The sequence below is a fragment of the Halichoerus grypus genome, chromosome 5 (assembly GCF_964656455.1).
Source record: "Halichoerus grypus chromosome 5, mHalGry1.hap1.1, whole genome shotgun sequence".
Lineage (NCBI taxonomy): Eukaryota > Metazoa > Chordata > Mammalia > Carnivora > Phocidae > Halichoerus > Halichoerus grypus.
In genome coordinates, this window is record NC_135716.1 from 117,477,442 (window position 1) to 117,504,096 (window position 26,655).

The window sequence follows — 26,655 nt, forward strand, 5'->3', positions numbered from 1 at the left end:
CATATATGACAAAGAGTGTTTATGCGCGAATAAGAAAAAAGACTAGTACCTAATTAGGAAAAAGATAGGAATAGATGGTCATGGAAAGATATATATATATCATAGAAAGGTATATACATATAAATACATGGCCTATAAGTATATATTGATAATATCTAATGAAGGTATGGGTTAACCAGGCCAATTTGCTCTTCCACTGTTGTTGAGAATATACATTAGTGGTCATTTTAGAAGGCAACGGTATTATTTCTCAAAATACTATATATGCATACTCAAGTAATTTATCCCACAAATGTATTCGTACAGTTTACAGAATTACACATATCTATTCCAGCATTATTTTTAATAGTGTAAAAACTGGCAACAACTCAAGTGTCACTACTATGGGACTGAGGTAAATTGATGGTATGTTCCCAAGGTGGAATTCTAGGTACCCATTAAACAAAAACAAATTAGATGTGGAAGAATTGTCTTGAAATGACATTATGATATGTTCAGTGAAAGAAAAAACAGAGTTTAAACAGTTATCTGAAAGATAGGAAGCTCATTTTTCCTATTGATATAAAATTTGCATGCAGTGAAATGCACAGATCTTAAGGGTACACTTGTTGAGTTTTGACAAATGCATAATACCTTTTTTTGTTGCACTTCACTTTATTGTGCTTTGCAGATACTGTGTTTTTTTACAAGTCGAAGGTTTGTAGCAACACTGCATCGAGCAGGGCGTTTGGTGCCATTTTTCCAACAACATATTTGCTTGCTTCATGCCTCTATGTCACATTTTGGTAATAGTCACAGTATTTCAAACTTCTTCGTTCTTATTTGTCACAGTGATCGTGATCAGTGATCTTTGATGTTACTGTTGTAATTGTTTTGGGGTGCCATGAACTGCACCCATATGAGACAGTGAACTTAATTGATAAATGTTGTGTGGGTTCTGACTGTTCCACCAACTGGCCATTCCCCATCTTTCTCCCTCTTTTCAGGCCTTCCCTGAAATACAACAGTATTGAAATTAGGTCAATTAATAATGCTCTAGTGACCTCCTCACAGATGTAAGAAAGAGTCTCATGTCACTTACTTTAAAGCAAAACCTAGAAATGATTAAGCTTAATGAAGAAGGCATGTCACAGCCAAGATAGGCCTAAAGCTAGGCTTCTTGTGCTGAATAGTTAGCCAAGTTCTGAATGCAAAGGAAAAGTTCTTGAAGGAAATTAGAAGTGCTACTCCAGTGAACACAGGAATGATAAGAAAGCAGAACAGCCTATTGCTGATATGAAGAAAGATTAAATGGTCTGGGTAGAAGATAAACCAGTGACATTTCTGTAAGCCAAAGCCTAATCCAGATCAAGGCTCTAAATCTTTTTAATTCTATGAAGGCTGAGAGAAGTGAGGACACTGCAGAAGAAAGTCTGAAGCTAGCAGAGGTTGGTGTGTGAGGTTTAAGGAAAGAAGCCCTCCCTGCAACATAAAAGTGCAAGGTAAAGTAGCAAGTACTGATGTAGAAGCTGCAGCAAGTTATCCAGAAGATCTAGCCAATATAATTAGAGGTGATTACACTAAACAACAGATTTTCAGTGTAGACAAAACAGCCTTATATTGGAAGAAAATGCTCTCTAGACTTTTCCTAGCTAGGGAGGAGGTCAATGCCTGGCTTCAAAGCTTCAGGGCCAGGCTGACTACTTATTAGGGACTAATGCAGCTGGGGAGTTTAAGTTGAAGCCAAGGCTCTTTTACTGTTCCAAAAATCCTAGCATGCTAAATCTACTCAGCTTATGCTCTATAAATGGAAAAACAAAACCTGGATAACAGCACATCTGTTTATAACATGGTTTACTGAATATTTTAAGCCCACTGTTGAGAACTACTGTTCAGACAAAAAAGATTTCTTTCAAAATATTGCTGCTCATTGACAATGCATCTGGTCACCCAAGAGCTCTGATGGAGCTGGACAATAAGGTAAATGTTTTCATTCCTGCTAACAGCGTCCATTCTGCAGCCCATGGGTCAGGGAGTCATTTAGACCTTCAGGTCTTACTATTTAAGAAATACATTTCAGGGGCGCCTGGGTGGCTCAGTCAGTTGTTAAGCGTCTGCCTTCGGCTCAGGTCATGATCTCAGGGTCCTGGGATTGAGCCCCGCATCGGGCTCCCTGCTCAGCAGGAGGCCTGCTTCTCCCTCTCCCACTCCCCCTGCTTGTGTTCCCCCTCTTGCTGTGTCTCTCTCCGTCAAATAAATAAATAAAATCTTTAAAAAAAAGATTTCTTAAGTCTATAGCTGCCATAGATAGTGGTTCCTCTAATGGACCTGGGCAGAGTCCATTGAAAACCTTCTGGAAGGGGTCTCACCATTCTAGATGCCATGAAAAACATTTGTGATTTATGGGAAAAAGTCAAAATATCAACATTGACAGGTGTGTTTAGAAGAAGTAATATCAACCCTCATGGAAGACGTTGAGGGGTTTAAGACTTTCATGGAGGCGGTAACTGCAGATGTGGTAGACATAGCAGGAGAACTAGAAGTGGAGCCGGAAAATGTGAATGGCTGCTGTCTCCGTACAACTTTCACGGATAAGGAGTTGCTTCTTCGGCTGAAGAAAGTGGTTTCTTGAGATGGAATCTACTCCTGGTGTAGGTGCTCTGAAGATTGTTGAAATGACAACAAAGGATTAAGAATGTTACATAAACTTAGTTGATAAAGCAGTGGTAGGGTTTGAGAGGATTGGCCTCAGTTTTGAAAGAAGTTCTGTGGGTAAAGTGCTATCAAACGGCATCACATGCTACAGAGAAATCATTTGTGAAAGGAAGAGTCAGTCGATGCAGCAAACTTGATTGTTGTCTTACTTTTAAAAATTGTCACCCTGATCAGTCAGCAGCCATCAATACTGAGGCAAGACCCTCCCCCAGCAAAAAGATTATGACTCACAGAAATCTCAGATGATGGTTAGCCTTTTTTTTTTAGCAATAAAGTATTTTTTAATTAAGGTATGTACTTTTTTTAGACATAATACTGCACACTTAACAGACTGCAGTATAGTGTAAAAATAACTTTTTATCACTGGGAAACCAAAGAATTCATTTCACTGGCTTTGTTGCAGTACTTACTTTCATTACAGTGGTCTGAAACTGAACCCATGGTTATCTCCAAGGTATGCCTATATCTATTTAACACAGTCCCTATGAATATATAGAATATTACCATCACCCCAGAAAGGTCTTTCCTTATTAGCTCCTCTCCTTGCCAGGGACATCCTGTGATGTCCTGGTGATGAGTTTTTGCCTTATTTAAAATTCCATATATGGGATCATATCGCTTACCCTCACTTTTGAATGATAGTTTAGCTGAATATGAAATATCTTGATATTTTATTTTAATGCTTCTATTCAGTTATTTATTCCCTTGTCTTCTTACCTTTTTTGCCACTTTTGAGAACACTGTTTTTTATATAGTCTTTTTTTTTTCTTTCACTTGCTTTTCAGATCTTCACTTTTGTCTTTGGAGTTCTACAGTTTCAGTATGATATGGGTCTTCATGTGATTTTTTTTTTTTAATTTATCTTCCTTGGGATTTGTGCTTTCTGAATAGGACAGTTCTGGAAATTCTAAGGCATTATTTTAATCTCTCATTTGTTTGTCTTTGTTACATTTGGGGTAATTTATTCAGTTATACAAGTCACTATCTCCTCAGCTGTGTCTGATTAATCTTATCTTTAGCTCATGCACTGAGTGTTTTTCTGTTTCAGTTTTGTTTTTCATTTCTAGAAGTTCTGTGTCTTTCCCAAATCTATCTGCTCTTTTAGATCAAACTATATTCTTTTCTCATGTTTAACCCTTTGTTTAATAATTTAGAACATTTATTATCTGTGTAAATAATTCCAGTATTAGAAGTTCTTGGAAGTCTGTTACTGCTGTGTGCTGTTTCTGCTGACTTTTGACTATGGTGGCTGGTTTCCTTGTTTTTTTCTTCTAAAAAGTAGCTGTGAACACAAGTTGACATAGAAGGTGGCATGCATTTGCTTATGCCAAGATACTCATGGCACCAATTCAGGATCCTCTTTAATTTCTTAGTCTTAAGTTTCTCAGACTATATTAGTAGGAATAATTTGAATCCCAACCAATGTGAGGAAACTACAGTTTCGCATTCTCAATTGAGATCTTTCCCTCTACCCTCTCTACCTTTCTCCCTAGAGCCGGAGCTAAGGTCCACACGTTTCCTAGTTGTCTTCCTTTGCTAGTGGGCAGGATTTTTCTGGTTTACACTTTCAGTAGTTTTATGTTGTGATCCTAGTTTGAGGTCTCCAACATATGTGGGCCCAAGATCTTGTCTCCTGTCACCCCGTGGTTGTCAACAGCCTCTCGGTACCAAAATTGGCAAAGGTTTCCAGAGCAGGTGTTGCTTTAGCATCCTTCCAGGATCTTTAGTTCCTGCTTCCTTCTGGTTCCGGAAGATATCTCTTGCTTGCTGATGAGCTCAGTCTGTTTATTTTATTTCTCCAGGATTTCTTAATGTATGCTATTGAGAAGGTTTTCAGATTATCTTTTCTAAAATGTCCTAATTGTTTAAAATAAACACTGGCCTCAGGACAAAGGTAAGGTCGGTAGTGGAAAAGAGATGGATCAGGAAGACATGATAATTACTGTTCACCTGGCAATTCCATTTCTAGAAATTTATTTGATAGATACAACCATTTAAATGGAAAATGGAGTATGTACAAGGATATTGAGTGCAGTGTTGTTTGTAATAGCAAAAGAGTGGTATGAATCTAAATAATTTGCCAATAGTGGACTACTTAAATTGTGGCATGTTTTTACAATGGAAAAAGAATGGAACAGGTCTGAATGTACTAATACGGAATGTTTAAGAGAGTCTAAGTCTCTCTTAGAGTATGAAGATGGTAGAAGTGTGCCCATTATTTAACAACAGTATGAATTAATAATTGAGCTCCAGTCCTGTTTTAGAAGCTAGCCACTAGATGTCTCTCTTGTAAAGAAATAACCTTTTACAGATTTGGAATATTACTTTTTTTCCTTCGGATAAAATTACAGCATTCTAATTATATTGCAGTAATATACCCATCTACCTCTTTATTAGTGTCAGTAGCATTTTTTTCCTTAAGCAGTTATGTGGTGATACACTTCATAAAGCACAGTATTTTATTTGCGTGATGACCCAGAAGTAGTATGGGTTTGTACTTGACTGCAAACTGACTTTAGAAAAGAGCAAAGGAAAAGGAAATGACGGGTATAACAGTTGTGGTCATGGGGGGACAAGTGGATTTTGCAGTGATCTAGTTTGGTGGAAGGATTTCAGAGCAACAGCAGGGATTTAGAAAAAAACAGTGTGAAAAAGTAGAAACTTACTGGTTCCCCAAACAGGCATTTCCTTATGGGGGCCAAGTAGGCAGTGGTGAGGAAGTTTCTGTGACATAGCATCACAGAGGTTATACTTTTCCATAATAGCAATTAGCCAGCATTCATGGAAATGGAAAACACCCTTGGTTATCTTGGGGTCCCCATCCTGGTTCAGTTAGGGAAGTCCTTCCGCAGTCCCCGGGTCAACTACTTCACGATATGCCTCAGCCATCTGTCCCTTTCCACTTCCTTCACTGTAGCATTTATCAACTGTATTCTCCCATGCAGGCCCACCTTGTCTCACCCTGGACTATTGAGGAACTTGTTAGTGGCCTCCCTACCTCAGTCACTCGATACACAGCTGTCTGATACATCTTTATAAAATGTGTTTTTATTGTGATGATCACCTGCTCAAAATCAAGAAGTTAAGTGTAGGTTTAAGGATGGTCTTGTGGTGAGGATATCAGATGCAAAAGGATAAAGTAGTAAATTTAAGACAGTGTATGTAGTTTGGTGTGTCTGGAACTAGGTTGGGAGTTGGTAAGTGGTAGGGGATAAGGTTGGAGAGAGCCCCACTGGGGCTGGGCTTTACAGGACTTTATATGCCATGCCAGGGAGTTTAGACAGTCATACTTGGAGCAGAAACTGTTCCTGTTGGTATGAGGGACCCATACTAAATATGAATTTTCATAGTTTGTCCCCACCTGATTTCAACCGAGTGTACCCAGGCTGGTCACCATGCTTAATCTTAGAATGTTTTCCTCATCCATTATTTTCTAGCCATCTGTGAAAATACACATGATAGCTCATCTTCTCCATTATTTCTGTTTGCTGCAGTTTCTATACCGCATATTTTCTCCACAGTTAATATGAAACACATGCTGCATTAAGTGCTGGCATTCGGTTTTTGGTAATGCATATATATCTGCTCTCCCTTCTGCATTCTAGTGTTTCTTAGTAGGGGCTCTATTGGCATTTTGAACAGGACAGTTTTTTGTTGCGTGGGACTTTCCCATGCATTACAGGAAGGTTAGCATTTCTTGTCTCTGCCCACTAAAATGCCTAAAGTGCTTCCCAGTCTTGGAACAGTCAGAAATGCCTGGCCATTTCCAAATGTCCCCACCGCCCAGGTTGGTACAGCTCCCATTTGAGAACTGCTTTATTAAGTGCTCAAGTATTTATCAGTTATTTGAAGCAAAATGTACTTTTTCATTTCAGTCTTCACCTGCTATATCCATTTTCTTAATATACTGTCTACTAAAGCCAGTACCACATACTTAACCTGTTTCCTATTATTATTGTGTAGTGGTGAAACTAATTTTTAAAAGAGCAAAATGTAATATATAACTGGAACTTTTCAAAGTATTTTCATAATGATGTGAGACATATAAAATTATGGTTTTCATTCTCCCCAATTCCAGTAATTTTAATCCATGCTAAGTAACTACACAGATCCTTTGTATTCACTCTTCCAAAAACACTTATTATGGTACCAATCCTAATAAAATAGATGGATTATTTTTATGAGGAATAGTTATGTTTATTCTTGAGACTCTAAAATTTGCTCTTGAAATGTATTTTAAAAGATAAAATGCCTGTGAGTGAAGGATTATGTAGATATTTTATATATTTGTTTTCTCCTCGAAGGTTTCAGAATTTGGTACATTTTCTTTCCACTTTAAATTAAAGTAAGGTTTTATAACTGATGGTGGAACAAATGGTTTTTTCCTGAAATTCCTTCAGGTAGTATGTGCTGCTTCCAAATTTCATAAGAGTTGACAATTTACAGATTAGTCTATCTTCCCTTTCTACTGCTTCAAAATGAAAGGTGAAACCTAGAAAGAAGAAACTTTAATTCCTTATATCAAGATGCTTGATGTTGCTTGAAATAAAATACCCAATTCAAACCGGTTTGAGCTATAAAAAGCGATCATAACTGAATGTCCAGAGGTAGGATGGACTTCAGAGTTAATAGATAAAATGACTTGATTACATCATCAACAACCCAGTTTATTGCTGATTCTCCATTGTATCTTCAGTGGTGTCAGCTGAATCCTCATGGTCATAGTGTGCCCCTGGTAACAGTTTGAGTTGCAGTAAACATCTAGGAGTGCTTCTCTCCCAGCATTACTGAACAGGAAGCCTGAAATTCACAATTGGACCACCTAGGTCATCTGCCCAGTCCTGAGCCTGAGCTGTTGTATCAAGGAAAATCTAGGATAGTGATTTTCTTAAGCCTGGTTAACCAGTTAAGTGCATGCCCCTAGAGGTAGGGAATGGGTTCCATTCATCAAAGTATGGTTATGGATTAGGAAGGAGGATAGTGGTAAGAGATTGCCAAGGAGGCAATTAAACTATAACTCATAAATGATTACAGAATACAAAGGCAAATATATAAAATATAACTGAGCTGCGTTTGAATTAACAGTACATAAAAATACATGGTTTGTTATTGAACTTGCAGTTCTGGTAAGTTCATAATGGTATAGCTGATTAGAGCATAGACTCTGGAGTTACTGTACTATCTGGGTTCAAATCCCACCTCTGCAACTTTCCAGCTGAATAATGACCTTGAAATAGGGACTTTTCTCTATCTTAGGGTTCTTATCTGTAAAATGAAATAATGGCATTCATCTCAGAGTTATAAGAATTAAATGAATTAATACATGTAAAACATTTAGAACAATGTCTGACATATTAAAAGCACTTAATAAACTATTGTTATTACTATTGCTACTTGCTAGTGCTCTCTGGTAAAAGGATCTGCTGGTAGGTTTGATAATCTGTAGACTTTACTAATTTAATTAGTGGTATAGTATTCTGAAGATAGACATGTGGAAATTCTAGCTTTAGCTTACTCCCACGGAGTCACCTGTATTTAAAAATCAGAAGTAAAAATTTTAGACATATTTGAACTGACATGATCTGTCATTGTGCTTCTCAAAATTAGTGTGAGAAGTTTCCCTTAATAATTACAAACAAGGGCTGAAAAGTTAATGTTTAGAATCAGTATTACTGTAGAATATACTATAGAAATATTTACTAGGGGAGTTAAGTAGTAGGATGATGAGTCTCTCTCTAAGCCCTTCATTTCATTCTTTAAAAACCTTTGTTGTTGGTGCATCGGGCGCCTGGGTGGCTCAGTCGTTAAGCCTCTGCCTTTGGCTCAGGTCATGGTCCCAGAGTCCTGGGATCGAGTCCCGCATCAGGCTCCCTGCTTGGCGGGAGGCCTGCTTCTCCCTCTCCCATTCTTCCTGCTTGTGTTCCCTCTCTCGCTGTCTCTCTTTCTGTTAAAAAATAAACAAAAAAATCTTAAAAAATAAATAAATAAATAAAAATAAAAACCTTTGTTGTTGGTGCATGAACCACAGAATAAAATCCATAGTGTTTAGCAGAACATTCAGGGCTTTTAATAATCTAAGACGAATCCAGATGTTCAGTTTCATCTCTAGCCACTAAACACTAAATTCAGTGTAAGTGGAATTTGGTTAGGAACTCGTGGCAAAATATTCTCAGTTAAAGGACCTGTGAATATTTCTGTTCTAAGCTTCATAATTCAGAACATTGAATTGAATGTAGAATTATAACAATGGCAATAACAGTAACTAACATTTTTTATATGTTCTGAGCTCTCAACATATATTTACTCATTTGATCCTATGATATAAATACTATTGTTATCTCCACTTTACTGTGAGAAACCTGAGTCACAGATTTGTCTCTTGCTCAAGATCACATCAAGTTTTATAAATTGGTTAAGAGTAGGATTCAAGCACAGAGTCCGCTTAACTTTCGCCCTGTCCTACCTCTGGTCCATACAGCATGTTGAGTATTCTTCCTCTGTACAGCATCCATGAAGAACAAGGTGCTTTCATATGGAAACTCTGTACTCCTCCTCTCTCAGCCATATGGAAGGGAAACACAGTGCCCGGGATTGGTGGTTGACTTAGGCTCCGAACAGAAGCTTTCCTTGGCCTCATTCCCTTTGTTCGCATCCTTAATGCCTGGGGAGTCCTTTGGAGTCTTTGAGTAAATATTGGTTAGTCAGTGAGAGAGTGGAATGGAAATTGGTGATTTTTTTTAAGAACAAAAGTATTCAAGCTCATTTAAATTTTATATTAGAAATCTTAGTTCTTAGAATTCAGCCTTCATATGTAACTTTTAGCTGTGGCATATTTCTTGAGGAAGATAGCTTTGAAGCTGTCAAAATGATTAGATAAGTAATCCTAGTTCTGGTTGGGTAATAATTTCTGAGATAAAAAAGGAAACCTCTTAAAAGAACATTTCGAATAAGGAATATTTTTAGGTTGAAAAAGAATTAATTCTTTTTAAATTTAATTAATAAAATTAAATAATTAAATATTTAATAATGAATTTTAATTAATTTAAAATTAATTAATAAAATTAAATTAAAATTAGTCCTGTCCTTTCTAGGACTACCATCCTGTACTTTCCAATGGAAACATTTTTTACTTTGCTGATAAAAATTAGCAAGTCATTATGTCAGAGATTTAATAGAGATATATAAAGTAGGATTAAGTCCTTCCGTAATGGCAAGAAATAACCATAGTTAAAAGTTTGGGGCATGTCCTTCATACTTGTAAACACATGTATGAATATATATTTTAAGGATATATGCCCTCATTCAACACGTACATTTTTCTACCTTAGTGCATATAGTTCTGCCTCATCTTTTCATTCATTATGTAGATCTGCTATAATTTATTTATCAGTTCTTTGATGATATCCATTCAGATTGTTTTTTTTTTTTCTAGAGTGACACAGTGGACATGAGCATATGTCATTACTTGTCCAATTATTTCCTTGGAATAAATTCCTGGGAATAAAACTCTTGAGGCAAAAATATGTGTATTTTTTTCGTTATGAATATTTATTTATAGCTTTTATGAAATTGAACTGCCAGAAGCTTACACCAGTTTATATTCCTATCAACAATGGAAAGTGTCCATTTCACCACACTTCTCTAGTATTTCTAATTTTAACATCTTATAAATCTGACAGGTAAAAATATTTCTATTTATATTTCTTTGGTTATAAATGAGCTTGAAAATCTTACTGTATCAAGAGATCAGTGCCATTTTAAAAGGACCTGATGCCTTTGTTTTCTGCTCTTTTTCCTTGGAATTATGGTAGGATTCCAGATACGAAAATTAGCGATTTTAAGTCATGGAGTTAGAAGAATAATTACAGGCATGGGTATAGAACTTCCATCCCCTGTAAATTTGTGTCATCATACACATACTATTTTCTTGAAACTGTGGGAGAGAATGACCCTTAACAGTTTCTAATAAGCATTAGCTGTTAAGTAAGTGCCTTGTATTACCTTATTAAAACCAAGTGTAAAATAATATTTATTTTCCTCTTTTAATATATATATGTGTTTCTCAATCTTTTTTATTATTATTTTATTGCCTCCCAAGGAGCCCTTTTAGACATTTTCCCTTTAATCGCTCCTCCATGATATTTGATACCATAGATATACTGCGTACTTATTTGTTTTATTTGTTTATATACAGTGGCCCTTTGGAAGCCCACACACCATGGTATTTAAGATTTTTTTTAGCCCTTCCAAGAACAAACTTTACCCCCTTTGGGGTGATGCTGCCCGCATTAAGAATGCATGATTGAGGGGATAGGAGAAAAAGCTTTGCTATGCATGAGTAGTTTTTTAGTTTCATGGGACTCAGAGAGAGGTCACTGTTCTCTTACTTTGTCAGGTGGTCCAGAAGGGGACATTAGGTTTAACAACTCCCACCGTTTTCTTCACTAGTCTGTTATCAAATTCTAGACATAGTGCCTTGAGGTACCTAAGTTACCTAGAATATTTGGGTATAGTATTTCCATTCGTGAGAACATTGGTAATTATGGCAAGGACACAGTGACATTATTATAGTTGAAGGCATTTTGTTGAATTTAGGGAATAGTAGTCTTAATGTAGTAGGAGTAATAGTAAATGTTTTAACCTCTATCCCATTGGTTCTCATTAAGTGGTGATTCTGCCTCCCAGAGGACATCTGCAGTAATTGGGGGCATCTTTGGTTGTCACAGCTGGAAGAATGGGTGTTGCTAGTGGCATCTCGAGGGATGCTGTTAAACATCCTGCAGGGGAAAGTGTCTCCCCTGTCTTCCCACCACCACCACCACCACCCCCTTCCCCTCCACCCCGCCGCCATAACCAAGAAGTATGTGGTCCAAAATGTCAGCGCTGCGTAGGTTATGAAACCCTGTTCTAGCCCAGTGATTCTACTCCTTGGAATCTGTCTTTACAAAACAGTCTAAAATACAAAAACGTGTGTATGCATAAAGGTACTCACCAAAGTGTTACTTTTCCCTTTACAATGTTATTTTAGAAAATTTACTAATACAAAAAACATAAAATTACTCACAATCTCCCTCAAAATAATGTTGTTGGGATTTTGGTGTATGTGTATTTTTGTAATTGGGGCATATATCGCTATATATAATTATGAAAAGTGGGAAACGAACTTAATTCTTTGAAGAACAAACTGATGGTTACCAGAGGAGAAGTGGGGGCGGGGGTGTGAAATAGATGCTAGTGCCTATCATGATGAGCACTGATGGAACACTGTATGTTAACTACACTGGAATTAAAATTAAATAATTACAGAAACCTAATTCTTTGAGACTTAGAAGAGATTTGATTGCCCATGGCAGGACTACATCAGTTTCAGGAACACTAAATAATTGGCAACTACTTTAGAGATAGATTAACTCAGCCATTTCAGGAATTCTTTATACAGTACCCTTCAACCTCTCTGTCCATTCTTTCACTTAAATCTTCTATTCTGAATTACTGTTTGCAAATGCTTTTTACACTACCATAGAGTTAAAAGGTACAGGCAGTTTTTCAATGAAGCTAACTTAATTTTGTGTACCAGTAGAGGTAAATGATAGACCCATCCCTAGGGATAGTCTTTTATTTTTTTCTATACTGTAATTTAATATGGAAGAACAAATGATAAAAAATTGGAAGCAGTCATAATGTCTTATCAGTAGAGAATGGATAAATAGATTTTGGAATTTTTCACAAAATGAAATACTGTACAACGGTTTAAACTAATGAAGTAATCTGTATGTATTATAAATTTAAAGTATAATGTAAATGAAAAGCAAGGCATAGGATATTTAGATAGAGTATGATAACTTTGAAGTAAATGTTAATATTACACAAAATACTATATTGTTTATAGGTATGTGTATGTATATATACATAAAATATAAAACCATAGATGGCAAGAATACACACCCAGCCTCAGGAAATTAGCTACCTCTGATGATGGATGGGAAGGGAATTTGATCAAGGAACAGTAGAAATAACTTTCTATTCCGTAGAAGAAAAAAGTATTTCAAACAAATATGGCAATATGCAAGTTGGTTTAATCTTGAGTATGGGTACATTGAGTGTTCTTTATACTCTTTTTCTTTGTTTTTGAAAAATTGCAAGGTCACATTTTTAAAAAGTAAACGTACTTTTCAAATTTGTTCATGTTTGAACTGAGACCAAATATGGAAAGATTTTTATAATAGTCCTAATTTAGCAATGTATATATAATAAAACAGTAGTGAATGACTTCTTTACAATCACAACTAGTTAACTATAGCAAATAAAATTATTTCCAAGGGCTTTTCTTCCTTTGTTTTTGGAATGCTAAGTACTTTCCAAAGGTATTTAGGGTCTACTGAATGTTAAGAAAGATAAATGGTTCTTGAAATTACTCAAGCAATGATTGGAGTAATTGAATATGATTTACAATTCCGTAAGATGACGAATTCATTATCTTTTTTCTCCCCTATAACTTAACATGGAAAAAACAAATATATTTAGAAAGAAACCATATTATACATTAAGATTAAAAAATCAGTTTATTTCTTACTAAGAAATGTGGAATTGGGTGCCTAGGTGGCTCAGCTGGTTGAGTATCTGACTTGGTTTCAGCTCAGGTCGTGATCTCAGGGTTGTGAGATCTAGCCCCGTGTTGGGCTCCACACTCCAATCAGCACAGAATCTGCTTGAGATTCTTTCTCCCTCCCTCCCTCCCTGCCCCCCCCCCATGCTTGTGCTCCTGCTCTCTCTCTCTCAAATGAATAAATAAATAAATAAAATCTTTAGGAAAAAAAAGAAATGTGGAATCTCTGAGCCTCTTGATGGTGATATGATGTGATACCTGTTTGGCAGATAACGAACATTGCAGAGTGTTTTGTTTTGGAAGAATTGTTTATTTAAAACCAGGAACTGTTATATTTGCATTCAGATTTTTTTAGAGTTTTTTCCTCTGAGATTTTAGACATCTGGTCTTTAAATTAGTAAAGGGTGTTTTATGGCTTTGTTCTATCAAAAAAACGAACACTAAACTTAACATGATTGTTTCTTATATGGTAAATGGCACTTTCAACATAAGCATAATCAAGCATATTTTTTTCTAGCTAATGCCAAAAACTGTCTTGTTATTAAAGAAAACTTCCATAAGCAGATCTGTGGTAGACTTACCATAACAGAAGGATTTTTACTTGCTTTTATGGTTATTGTCTTCTGACAAAAAGTTGACTAAATCATATAAATGTTTAGTGAGAGATACTTAGATTGTATTGAAAGAAAATTATTTGAGATTTTGGAGCCATGCTGCTAGGGGATAGATTTCTAGTGATGCTGGTCATTTGCTTGGACATACTGTTGGCCATTAACTTGCCAGTGGGTTGTTAGAAATTTCTTCTAAGTAAGGAAAACATGTAAAACCATCATATGGTGAAAACATTTAAATTTCTCTGTTGGATTCATTATTTCAAGCATTAAATTTTTTTTTAAAGAAAGAATGGCATATAATGTCACCAAATTTAGGTATGTTAAATAGAACATGTGGTCATTATGCTAAAATTAGACATTTAGTGAATTATTACTGTTGATCCTGTATCAAACCAAAGTTTAGACCTGAAAGCAAAAGGACTCTAGCTCAGAGTGCGTTCTGCTTAGCAACCAGCTTGTTGTCTACTGTTTTGCTACTGAATGCACGTACTCATTGCTCAGAAGTGTGTCTGCAGCCAACTGGTCGCAACCAGACAACACTTCATTCACCTAATTTCCAGACTAGTTAGGCAAAGACATCAGCTCATTGTTTTTAGAGATGAGCAAATTTATTTGTAAACTTCGAGTAGTAACACACTGATCTCAAAAGCCCCTGAACTGTGAGAAATTGCCTTCTAATTCAGGAATGTAAAGTCCTTGTAATTCAGAACTGCTGCACTTAATTTTGTTTTCCTCTTAAAAATCCTTACAGGTATGTTGTTTAAAAAACACAGCCTCTGAAATCTTAGAAAAGAGAAAATAGAAAAGATACATTAAATCATTAAATTCAAGGAATACTTTTTGAATTAGTATTGGAAAACAAAAATCCAAGAGGTTTGATTTGTGCTCAAACTTTTATTGTCTACCTTGATCCTCATAAGATTATCTTCTAATTTAGAAAACAACAGTTTTGTTGGCATGTGAAGCTCCAGTTTCCTCAGAGTCAAGCTGTGTACATAGAAAAAAGGTATAGTATTACCACTATTAAGAACTTCTTTGTTCTTATTGTGTTTTTGTATTTACAATAAACTGTTAACTTAAATGTGACATCATTAAATGTATGTCAGGAGTAGAATGGATAACTAAGTTGTTATCTTTGAAGTTGTATACCAGACTAAAGTCACAGAAAGGACTTTATATGAATATGTATAATTGATTGAGGGAAGTTACTCATTCAAAGCAGTGTCTTAATTTTGTTTTTACAGATTTATAGTTCTAAACAATGAGCATATTTACCGGAAAGTTGAAAAACCTGAAATCCTTTATTTCCAGGGAAAGTAGTATCAATTTTTTACCCTGGTCTTATGATTTAGAATGAATAAACTTGAACATGCACTGAAAGTAGCATCATTTGCAACCTTTTTTCAGATTTTATATTTCTGCAGCTTTCAAATATATTTACCCTGAGTTCGTTCTTCTCATCTGTGAGCACAGGTGTGTGTTAAAAGAGGTTTCATATTTTTATAATTGATTTATAGGGAGCTTCTCAAAATACTGCTTTTTAGGACTTTTTAAGTGTGTCCAAGAAGTCTTTTTGAGCTTTTTTCCTAAGTAATTTTTGTTTAAAAGGATGTTATATTTTGCCAAGAGTAAAATAAAAGATCTGTGTTCAGTCATATAAACAAAAAAGCCACAAGATTTAGTAATTCCAAGTTAACACCATTAGTAGAAACTTATAATGTAAGTTTTGTTTTTGTTTTTTTGTTGTTGTTGGGAAGAGTACCAGATGATAAAACTATTAATGAAATCCTAAGACCTTACATTGATCCTGAAAAGTCTGATCCTGTAATTCGTCAAAGGTATGGTTCAAAAATATTGTAATTTTCTGAAATTATTAAAAATGTTGAGTTACTGGTTATGTGCGTATTTATTATGTCAAGCTATGACTTTGTTAGAATATGGTATGTCAGTGCAGTTTACTTTCTGTGCCATTTCCTTGGTATTTACTCAAGGCTTTGTCAGTCACGGATGATGCTTTTGGATAGCAATAAAAACAGTGTGTAATACTTAGTATTTACTGTTTTCCAGATCCTCATTGAAAGAGATAATAAATATGTGTTAATTAATTTAATCTTCACAGTAACCCTTTAAGGTAGATTACTGCTATTATACCCATTTTGCAGATGGGAAAACTAAGCCTTAAAGTGGTTAAATGATTCATATAGCAAATAAGCAGGGAAGCTGGAATTTAAACCCAGGCAGTCTGGAATCAGAGTCTGCACTGTTAACTCTCAAATCAAACTTCTTTAGAGTTGAATCAAAAACATTGAAAATTAAGAGTTTCCAAGTAACTGTTAAAGACAGGGAATTCTGTTTCAGCCAAGTCTTCATAAAACTAATTAAGATACACTCTGCCTCCTGTCCAGAAATATAGCATTAACAAAAATGGTTAACCTAAAGTAGTAGAAAGATTCAATTATGAATATCTAGGCTAGAATAGCTCGCTCTGTCCCTTTTTAGCTGTGTGATCAAGGAGTAAGTTACTTAACTTCTGGACCTTAATTTTTTCATCAGTAAAATGAGAATGATAATATCCACTAGCTAAGGTTATTTGAAGCTTCAAAAAAAAAAAGCAAAAATAAAGTTCCCAGTACAGGGCCTAGCGCACAGTAGGCAGCACTCAAAAAGGGAAACTATTATTAGAGTGTGAATTAGTTTTCCTGAGCAGGAACCCCTTTGACTTTGTTTTCTCCAGATGGTACCTGCTTGGGATATGAATGCTTGGTTTGGTTCCAGAGTAACCTGGTGTTTAAATTTTAGACTGGGTGGATTCTAAAATGTCTGGTCCAATTCTAGTTAAATCTCATCTTCTACTTCTAATAAAAAGTGTTGCCCAGACTGAACCAGATCCATGCCCCATATTCAGTAGTGTCTTTGGCACACGTATAGTGGTTGGATTTCTTTCCTTCTTATTACTGATAATCCAGTTGTTATCATTGGTCATGTGTTTGGCAGTAAGACAAAGTACCTGTCACTAAATTGGATACATTTAATTAAAATAAATAAAATAACAAGTTTAACTTAATTTAACTGAAATAGATATTTTTTAATTCAAGATATTTTACAGAGAGAAGAAAGGTAATTTTTTAAAATTCAAATCCTTGGTTAGAAAATATCTTTAACCTCTTTTCTATGCTTGGATAGTTGAATTTTAAGTATTATTAGCTACTCATAAATATTTGGTCTTCCATAGATACTATCTTGAAATATATTAAAAATCAGTTTTGCTTCCTTCAATATGACATTTTTATTTCAGGTTGAAAGCCTACATTCGCTCTCAAACTGGGGTCCAAATTTTAATGAAGGTTGAATATATGCAGCAAAATTTAGTAAGGTAAAATTGCTTCCCTCCCCATTTCTTTATATATTTTCTAATTCTGTAATATAATTAAGTAGCTTGATTAGCTTAAGTAGCTGGTTATTATACTACTATGATTTTCAAATTAAAATTTTAAAATAATCACACTTACAGAATAAATTCAATTGAAAAATTACTCTGGTTAAAATATCTTAAAATGGCATTATGTACAAGTAAAAGATTCCTAATTCCCATTTGAACTTACTTCAAGAAATATTCTCTACAACAGAGTTTGAGTGTTCACGTTTTTGCCTTTGGAAATGCAAAAATTAATGTGATCAACTGAGCATTGCATATATTGCTTTCTCTGCAGAGAAATGTAAAGAGAGCTGGGATCTCACAAACCATATTATTTGAGAAAGTTCTTAACTTTACTGGGCTCTGTTCCTTCATTAATGGAGTGGTAAAATAGACTACACCAAACCATCTCTGGGAGTCTCTACAAAGTCTGCTTACATGCCAGTTACGTTGTCGTTGTACTGAATTACAAAACACTGATCTTTTATGACCTTTGATGCTCTTCCATTGTTCAAGTAACAAAACTACTAGAATCAACTCAGACTGTATCTGGTCAGTCTCACCTAGCGTAGCATAGAGGTTTTAGAGTCCAAGCTGTGAAACCCAGCAGAGCTGGGTTGAAATCCCAGGGGCACCTGGGTGGCTCGGTTGGTTAGCGTCTGCCTTCAGCTCAGGTCATGATCCCAGGGTCCTGGGATGGAGCCCCGCCCGAGTCAGACCCCCCTGCTCAGCGGGGAGCCTGCTTCTCCTTCTCCCTCTGCCGCTCCCCCTGCTTGTGCGTGCGCCCCCTCCCTCCCTCCCTCTCTCTCTCTCTCTCTCAAATAAATAAAATGTTAGAAAAATAAAGAAGATCATCATGAAAGATTAAGATAGTTCATTCAGCACATGGTAAGTGCATGATTTTATTATTACTACTCCGGATAAATGGATTCTTACAAAATGTCTACACATAAGATTGTAAGACTTGTAGCTAAGAACAGATTTAAACACCAAATCTTGACCACCTTTTACCAACATATCTCAAATACTCGCAACTTCATATCATTGATCATGGTTCAATGATAAAAAAAATTCAAGTTTTCTATCACATAGTTTTTTCCGTAGACTTCTTAATTTGTATATGTACATGCAGTTCATGCTTTAACTCTCCTCCTTCCCCTGAAAGATTTGGAATCTCAAATGAGAGAGGGATAGAAGGTTTTGTGGGTTTTGCAAAGATAGTTTATCCAGTTGTAACATCCATGCTAACCAAAGTCAGTATTTCTAAAATCGGTAATCAAACATTTATGTAATTAGTGAGAAATACTGATGTAAAAGGTGCATTCTTTCAGTTTTGCCTAGTAAAATCTTAAAGTAAATTTCATACAATTCATGTTTAAACAAAACAATTTGCAACATTCCCTTGGAATTTACCTCCTGTCAGTCATTAAATAATTTCTCCTTTTATTATCTGTTATCTCATTTAAATTCAGTTCCTTTCTTAACATTTACTATATCTTACTTAGTTAATTCTTGTAAATGTTACTCACATTTACGTGGTGCACTCTTGATGGGTATACTATGGCTTCAGTCTCAATAAGCCTGTTAAAAGAACACCTGTGAGGGTTTTTATGAAAAATGAAATTGCTTTCTGGATGGTTGTCTCATCTCATCTTCTCTGGGCCATGGAACTAATACATATTCTCCCAAGTCTTCTCATGACAACCTGCTGATGTGTCCAACGTTCTTTTTTTTTTTTTTTTTTTTTTTTAAGTATTTTTTTTTTTTTTTTTAAGATTTTATTTATTTATTTGAGAGAGAGAGAATGAGAGAGAACACATGAGAGGGGATAGGGTCAGGGGGCAAAGCAGACTCCCTGCTGAGCAGGGAGCCCGATGCGGGACTCGATCCAGGGACTCCAGGATCATGACCTGAGCCGAAGGCAGTCGCTTAACCAACTGAGCCACCCAGGCGCCCTGATGTGTCCAACATTCTAACACTTCTGCACCACTCTGAGCATTTACCAGCTCCTTGTCCTAGACTGCCAGTGTGGGGATAACATGTAAATGGCTCCAGAAGGATTGGAAGGGAGACAGTAAAAATGCTAACCATCCAACTGATTGCTTCATCATTTCCTTTGTTGTACTTACCAGGCCTTGAATAATTACAGATAGCAGCCATTGGCTACTATTTTAATGGCTGCATGAATGTAATTATTTGTTTTCTTAACAAGTATGTGTTTGAAATACCATATTGCTTTTCTAGACTTAATAAAAATATTTTGGTGAGGTTGGGCATCATCTTGACCACGGTCACCCTGTTTACCTAATCTGTTCGGCTAATAATTAAATTTCTTTACCAAAGCTAAGGAAAACAACCCATTATAATTTTGGTACAACTGCTAAGAACAAAAGGTTGGGGTTTTCTTTTTCCTTTTTTGTTTTGTGTTAGTTTATTATGATTTTCGTTTTGTTTCTTTGTTGTTTCCATTTTTATTTCCTCCATTACCAGAAGGAGAAGGTTTGCTCTATTTTTATTTTAAGTCAAGGCAAACTGGGGAGTGGCCAGTAAAGAAATGTGCCAGCTCACTGAGCCAGTCAAACTTGACTCTTTGGCATTAGTATCCTCTTCTTCCAAAATTCAAGGAAACCAAAATTGTACATGTTAAAAGGTGGATACTGAGTATTTTAAAGTTTATAATACAGGACAGGCTGTTTGGGCTCAGATAGCATTCATTTTTAATTTGGAAATGTGTGCTATAAATGCTTGAAGAGCAAAGAGGATAGAGATTTCGAGATGGAGACCTCAGCATGTCCTAGCAGACCAGGGTTTTCCAGGAGAGTGGCTGGCAGAAATGCCTATAGCATGACATGATCCAGAGGGGAGCAGTTGGGAAAATCATTTCACGCAATTGCATTAGAAAGACATCAGGATAGAGAGAGACCAGAGCACAGGAAGATACCAGTCAGATTGGAAAGGTTTAATTTAACAGAGAGGGTAAACCTGAACCCAAAACAAGGTCAGAGAAGTACACTGAATGACCTAATTCTAGGCACTCAATTTTTCTGTGCTTCATTTTCCTTTAGGGTCCTTTATTTTCTCTTATTTTATACCTTCTTTAGGAACCCATAGAGGACCAAAGTTGGGCCTTGGGTTAACCTTAATCCCCACAGGGAAAAGAATGATAGATTAATAAAGTAAAAGGTGAGTGTTGTTCAAGGAATACCTAGAATAGGCTGTTTTGATACTAAACCTGAGCCAATCTGAATAAGATGAAAAATATTTTGACTTTCTCTTATCTATATAAAAAACTTGCCATCCAAATTTCCCCATTTGAGTTGTTTATTTGAACTCAGTGATCTATGAAAACATTAGGAAGAAAGGGAAGGTTACAATCTAGGTCCTCGGAAACTCCAGTGAAGGAGTTTTTATTCTAAGTTGGGATAAGGTACATCATATATTTCTGATTGTTAAGTCAACTTCATGATATAGTGATCCTAATTTCTATAAAACTTCCCAGTTTTCAAGTATTTTCTAATCATGACTAATGAAATTAGATACATGAGAATACTTTTAGAAATAGATTTTCATTTGATTTTTTTAATTAAAGACTTTTTAAATCACAGTGTTTTTCAGATAATGCATTCATAGATAGGATAAGATGAGCACTTAACATTTGATTGTATACTTAATTACACTAGTATCATTAAACATTCAGAGAACATCTAAGTAAGATTATTATAGGTTTTAAAATGTTAGGCTTCTAATATAAGATAAGCATGCTAAAATAGGATTTTATTATTTCCTAAAAAGTACTTACAAGGCAAATTCATGTAGTTTCCTTGTGGCTGTTGATTTTAAATGTATCCTACGATTTACAGCATTCCCATGACTCCAGAGTAAAGTCTTTTTACCAAATCCTTGATGTTGCCAGTTTCTACTGGCTGTGTTTTCCATTCTTGGAGGGTTTATGATAGTTGTCTCATGATATACCTGATCAGCTAGAGCAATCTTAAATGTTTCCATTTTTAGCTTTGCCATACATGACTTTTATTTTTAGATTTAGGGAATTATAGAATGCATGTCTAACCCTAAGGAACTTGCTGCTGATCTGTTTGGGAGTTTTCTTTCCAGAATACACAGAGTTTGAATTTGTGTTTTCTTACAAGAGCTAATATGGCTTCTTAAGTAAATTTGTGTATTCATTCACTTGCAGACAGTGATGCCCACTGTGGTCCAGGTGGGTATTCCAGACATTAGGGTGATGACAGTAAGGAGAACCGTTTCTGCCCCTGTGGAGCTTACAATCTCAGTGGAGGAGAATTCATGAAAGGTGCTTGTGTTAGCAGGCCACCCTTTATCTCTTGCCACATCATTTCTTAACCAGCTCTCTATTCTCAGAAAGTAAATGAGTGGTTTTGAAACAGAAAAACCTATGTTGGTAATGCCAAACCTATGTTGGTAATGCCAAACCTATGTTGGTAATGCCAGGTACTATAAGAGGCAGTCATTGTATTACTGCTCACTTAAGTTGTTACTGACTGAAGAATTTAGAATACTCCCAAGTTTGGTACTGTTCATTCAATTGCAATTTTCCAAATCTGTTTTCTGTATTGTATTTACTAGTGAAATCATTTATTTCCCATAAGGAAGTTGAGATACATTTTCTGTTCTTTATGTTTACTTTGCTGCTTTGATGTTTATGTAAGGTCCTTTTTATTTTGGGTTTTTTTCTTTTTTTAAGATTTATTTATTAGAGCGAGACATTGGGAGGGAGGGGCAGAGGGAGAGAGAATTCCAAGCAGACTTCACTCTGAGCACGGAGCCCAACGTGGGGCTCGATCCCACAACTCCAAGATCCAAGACCTGAGCCAAACCAAGAGTCAGGTGCTTAACCAACTGCATCACGCAGGCGCCCCTATAAGGTCCTACTTTTGATAAAGATGTGGTTTAAGCTGTTATGGGATAATTCTTGCCAAATTTACTCAAAAACCATTAATTAAGCACATTTTATCTTTGAAGGCTATAAATAAAAACTGGGGTTTATACAAGAATGAATGGGGTATAGTTCTACTATAGTGGGGGAAAACAAACAGGAAGCAAAGGTGACTAAGGTTCCTGGCATGGATCTGTTTTTGGAGAGATGCAGATAGGGCCTGGAGAGTCTTAGGGCACATTGAGTTTTAAGTAGAAGTGGCATCATTTTCTGGAACATTATTTTTAAAAACAATGGCCTTTTGGGCGCCTGGGTAGCTCAGTCGTTAAGCATCTGCCTTCGGCTCAGGTCATGATCCCAGGGTCCTGGGATCGAATCCCACATCGGGCTCTCTGCTCAGCAGGGAGCCTGCTTATCCCTCTCCCACTGCCTGCTGCTCCCCCTGCTTGTGTGCGCTCTCTCTCTCTGTCAAATAAATAAATAAAATCTTTAAAAATAAATAAAAACAATGGCCTTTTTATACTACTCATTTGTTACTAGGATCCCTTCAGAGTGAGTTTATATCATATTCCAGTAAGAAATAGTAATATTATCCTTTCGGAATACATAATTTGTGGACTAGACCTGATTTTACTTTGAGAGGTTCCAGACTAGACTTGTAGACCAAAAGTCTCACCATTGTAAATACTAAGCTTATTAGATCACTGCTCCGCAAACCTAACCCAAATTATGAGATGTTCCAATTAATAACCTTTTTGTTTTTATGCAAGAACCAACATCAAAGTAGATTTTCTGTGAAGTCAAAATAATGTTATAAATTTGGTTCAAACCTTGGAAAGTTACTAAGCCTGTTTTCCCACCTGAAAGTGGGGATCAAAACAGAAGCAATAGTGCATTGTTGTGAAGATTACTTTGTGATGTTCGCTGCTTAGCACAGTGCCTGGCACATAGCAAATCACTCTTGGTCAGTACATCTTCTTCATGTATTAAGAGTTGCCATAGGGGCGCCAGGGGGGCTCAATTATGTTAAGCGTCTGCCTTTGGCTCACTCAGGTCATGATCTCAGGGTCCTGGGATCAAGCCCCACGCTGGGCTCTCTGCTCATCGGGGAGCCTGCTTGTGCTCGCTCCCCCTCTCTTTCTTTCTCAAATAAATAAAATCTTTTTAAAAAAATTATAAAAAATAAGAATTGTGATATTCAGTCAACATCTTGCAGAATTGACTCAATATAAGGGTTTTATTATTGTTTTAATCCTAAAGATCACTTCCTTAGAAAAAGGAGGAAATCTGTTTAAAACAAAAAAATTCCATGTAGCCAGCAGTGGACTGTATTATGCATTACTTTTTTTTAAATAACAACTTGTTTCAGCCATTTTGTATTTCTTATGCTTGTGGGAACTAAGTTCAATATTAGCTATACTCTCAACATGCTCACCATTAACCACGTGGGGGCAGATACCCAATCATGTTAGTTTCTGTTTCTTTTAGCATAAATTGGATATTGGGAGAATATGAGGTTTGAGGAGCTTGTGTACTTAAGGTGTTATCAAGTATTATTTCTGTACAATGACTCCCAGATGTAGATATTTTCAACCTTTCTCCCAAACTCCAAATCCTGGTTTGTAGCTATCTTAACACATCTCATTAAATCTTAAACTCAGACCATTTAGATCTCATCACACCGCATCTGTTTCTTCCTGGGGGTGTGTGTGTGTGTGTGTGTGTGTTTTCTTTTAAATATAGATTAAATGGGTTGATTATGTTCCTGGCATCTAGTAAGCAGTCAGCAAATGTTGATACTTAATCCTTGTTATTGGCACTGTCATTCTTACAGTGAGACATAAGACCTTAGAGCCATCTTTCATTTCTCCCTTACCTGGCTTACATGGTTGCCTCCATAATGAGTCTCTCCTCTCCATTTTTCTGAGTGACTATTGTTTATCAGTATTTGCAGTGGAGCCTATCCCTTCCCACCAACTGGATGTGATTTCCTTATCCTTTGAGCCTTAAAAAATGTGTTGTACTTCTCATAGTTTCCTGCAATCATGTCTTATTTTTCTCCCAACAAGATTTATCCTATTCGATGATAAACTCCCTTTTGAAAACTACATTAGGCATCTTCATCTTTATATTTCCTGCAGTACTAAGTCAATGACTTTCCCATAGTAGGAATTTCAGTGATAATTTTTTAACAAGTAGTGTACTAATTCACTTAAATGTATGTATGCTTGCTATTTGCTAGGTGTTGATACCACTTTAATACCCAAAAGCAGGACTGGGACAACTTTTTCTAAAATGGCCAGAGAGTAAACATTTTTGGCATGGTGGGCCATACAGTCAAAATTGTCAACTCTGCTATTATAGCACATAAGCATCTATAGATAATACATAAATGAATGGGTATGACTTATGTTCCAGTAAGACTTTACTTACAAAACAGACAGTGGGTTGGATTTGGCCTGCTGACCGTACTTTACCAATCTCTGCTCTGAAGGACTTTTTTTTTTTTAAGTAGGCTCTACACCCAGCATGGAGCCCAACATGGGGCTTGAACTCATAACCCTGAGATAAGACCTGAGCAGAGATCAAGAGTTGGACGCTTAACCAGCTGAGCCACTCAGGCACCCCTAAAGCATTTTTTATTGGTTATTTGTCACTATATCATTTAATCAGTTGAGGGCTTCAATTCTCAGTATGGAAAATGAGAGAGAAAAATAGAAAGAGATTATAACAACTGCCCAGTATAATTAAAAATTACTTCAGAAAAAGCAGTTCCTGCTCAAAAGACAGGCTTCTTGATAAATGAACTTGACCTAAAGTATCATGGAGTCCCTTCCCTATGCCAGCTCAGTGTTAAGCACTAGGGTTACACAGGCATCTAAAAGACTAGCCTTCAAGGAGCTCACAGTCTAGGAGAGAAGGTAGATATATGGTAAATGCTACAATAGATATGTATTTTATATATAAGGCATAACAAGTGCCCAGTGGAAGGCATGGGCATTTTGCATAGACACGTGAGACTTGGCATTTTTTGATGGAAGCACACACCAGTTGCCTTCATTCTATTTCCAAAGATTGGCATCTAAAGTTAAGAGTTTAGACTTTAAACCCAAGCCAAATTAAAGTATTATTTAGGCTTTGACTTAATGAGCATCACAGAAGGTTATTACTCTTCTTGGGGACACTACCCTACTGTACTTGCACAGATTTTATTAGCTGTTTCCTACTGTGCTGGTTGTAGTTAATAATTTTTGGAGCACTTTTTTTTTTCTTTTTCTTTTTTTGAAAAAGAAAAACCAAAAATATGAGCTCTTTCTCTTAGATTTTATTTCCATGCTGAAGAGGTTGTTTTTTAAATAAAAACTAAAGTTACTTTACTTTCTTTTGATCTGTAACACGAAATATTTTAAAAATCATTTTTAGTGAAATTAAAGAGGTAAGATATTTTTTCCTATGTTGTTTTAGAGAAATTGATTTTGCCTATGTAAAGGCCTCTAGTGAGACCCACCTGACCTCCTTTTGGCTTTCACTAACACAAATCCCTCCCCCGCTTAACCACCCCCCCCCCACCGCCCAGCAAGCAAAGACCTTTTCTACCTTAGAGCAGAGCTGATCTCCAGTTCATGTAACTTGCTCAGATTCTGATTTCCCTGACTCTCAGCTCTGCCTGCAAGATACCACCTCTCAGCCTTAGTTGATTCTAAGAGCCTGGTCTCTTGCCTGCCTTTCCTCATAGCCCTGCCACACCCCTCCTTGCTTTTCACTTAACCCGTATCCCTACTGGCCAATTATTCCTCCTTACCTTAAACATCTCCCCAACTGAACATTTAACCTGTATTTCTTCTTTTCTCACAAAGTGCTTCTCATATTTCAGTGTCCATCATAATCATTTAGGACAGTCGTTGGAAATACAGATTTCCAGCCTACCCTCAGAGGCTCTGGTTTATCAGTTTCATATAGGACCCAGAAACCTGCATTTTTTACAGTCTCTGCGTCCTAAGTTTTCCCTGTGATCATACTTTGAGAAACACTGGCCAGGGTGGTAAACTCCTTGAGGACATTTTTGGTTCCCATACAGTGTTTGACATGTTTTCTGTATAATAAGTATTTGGCAGATGTTTATTCAGTTGAATTGTTGAAGATGTATAAAGAAATATATAATTTGATATTAAGATGGATTTTTTGAAATCAAATTTTTACATCTTTAAAGATATTAGTCTGTACCCTTTGCCTAATTGGACTGGAACTGGAAAATTAAATTATTTCAGGCTTACAGAAAATAATTAAAAAATATACTTTGAAGATATTCTAAGTAAGAAATTTATAGTATGTAGTTAAAAGTTAGGATTTTTAAAAATGTCCTGCCATTAGAAAACAAGGTGTTAGAAGTTAACATTATTTTGAGAATATT

The 26,655-nt window shown here is 36.1% G+C and overlaps 1 protein-coding gene and 1 long non-coding RNA gene across 3 annotated transcripts in view; one reads left to right on the top strand and one right to left on the bottom strand.

Moving 5' to 3' along the window:
- The window catches only part of ZNHIT6 (zinc finger HIT-type containing 6), a 61,983-nt gene that overhangs the window by 20,658 nt on the left and 14,670 nt on the right, over positions 1-26,655 (top strand). The window contains exons 6-8 of the mRNA XM_078072805.1: positions 14,852-14,920; positions 15,672-15,752; positions 17,210-17,287. Of these exons, the coding sequence (XP_077928931.1) occupies positions 14,852-14,920; positions 15,672-15,752; positions 17,210-17,287 (228 nt within the window). The remainder of the gene's footprint in view (positions 1-14,851; positions 14,921-15,671; positions 15,753-17,209; positions 17,288-26,655) is intronic.
- The window catches only part of LOC144381909 (uncharacterized), an 85,085-nt gene that overhangs the window by 17,119 nt on the left and 41,311 nt on the right, over positions 1-26,655 (bottom strand). The window contains exons 2-3 of one of the 2 annotated variants that reach the window (XR_013448091.1): positions 9,158-9,374; positions 7,365-8,638 (exon numbers count right to left, since the gene is read on the bottom strand). The exons of the other annotated variant lie outside the window; for it this stretch is intronic. This is a non-coding gene — a long non-coding RNA (uncharacterized LOC144381909). Of the gene's footprint in view, positions 1-7,364; positions 8,639-9,157; positions 9,375-26,655 lie in introns of those variants that run through there. 2 annotated transcript variants of the gene reach the window in all.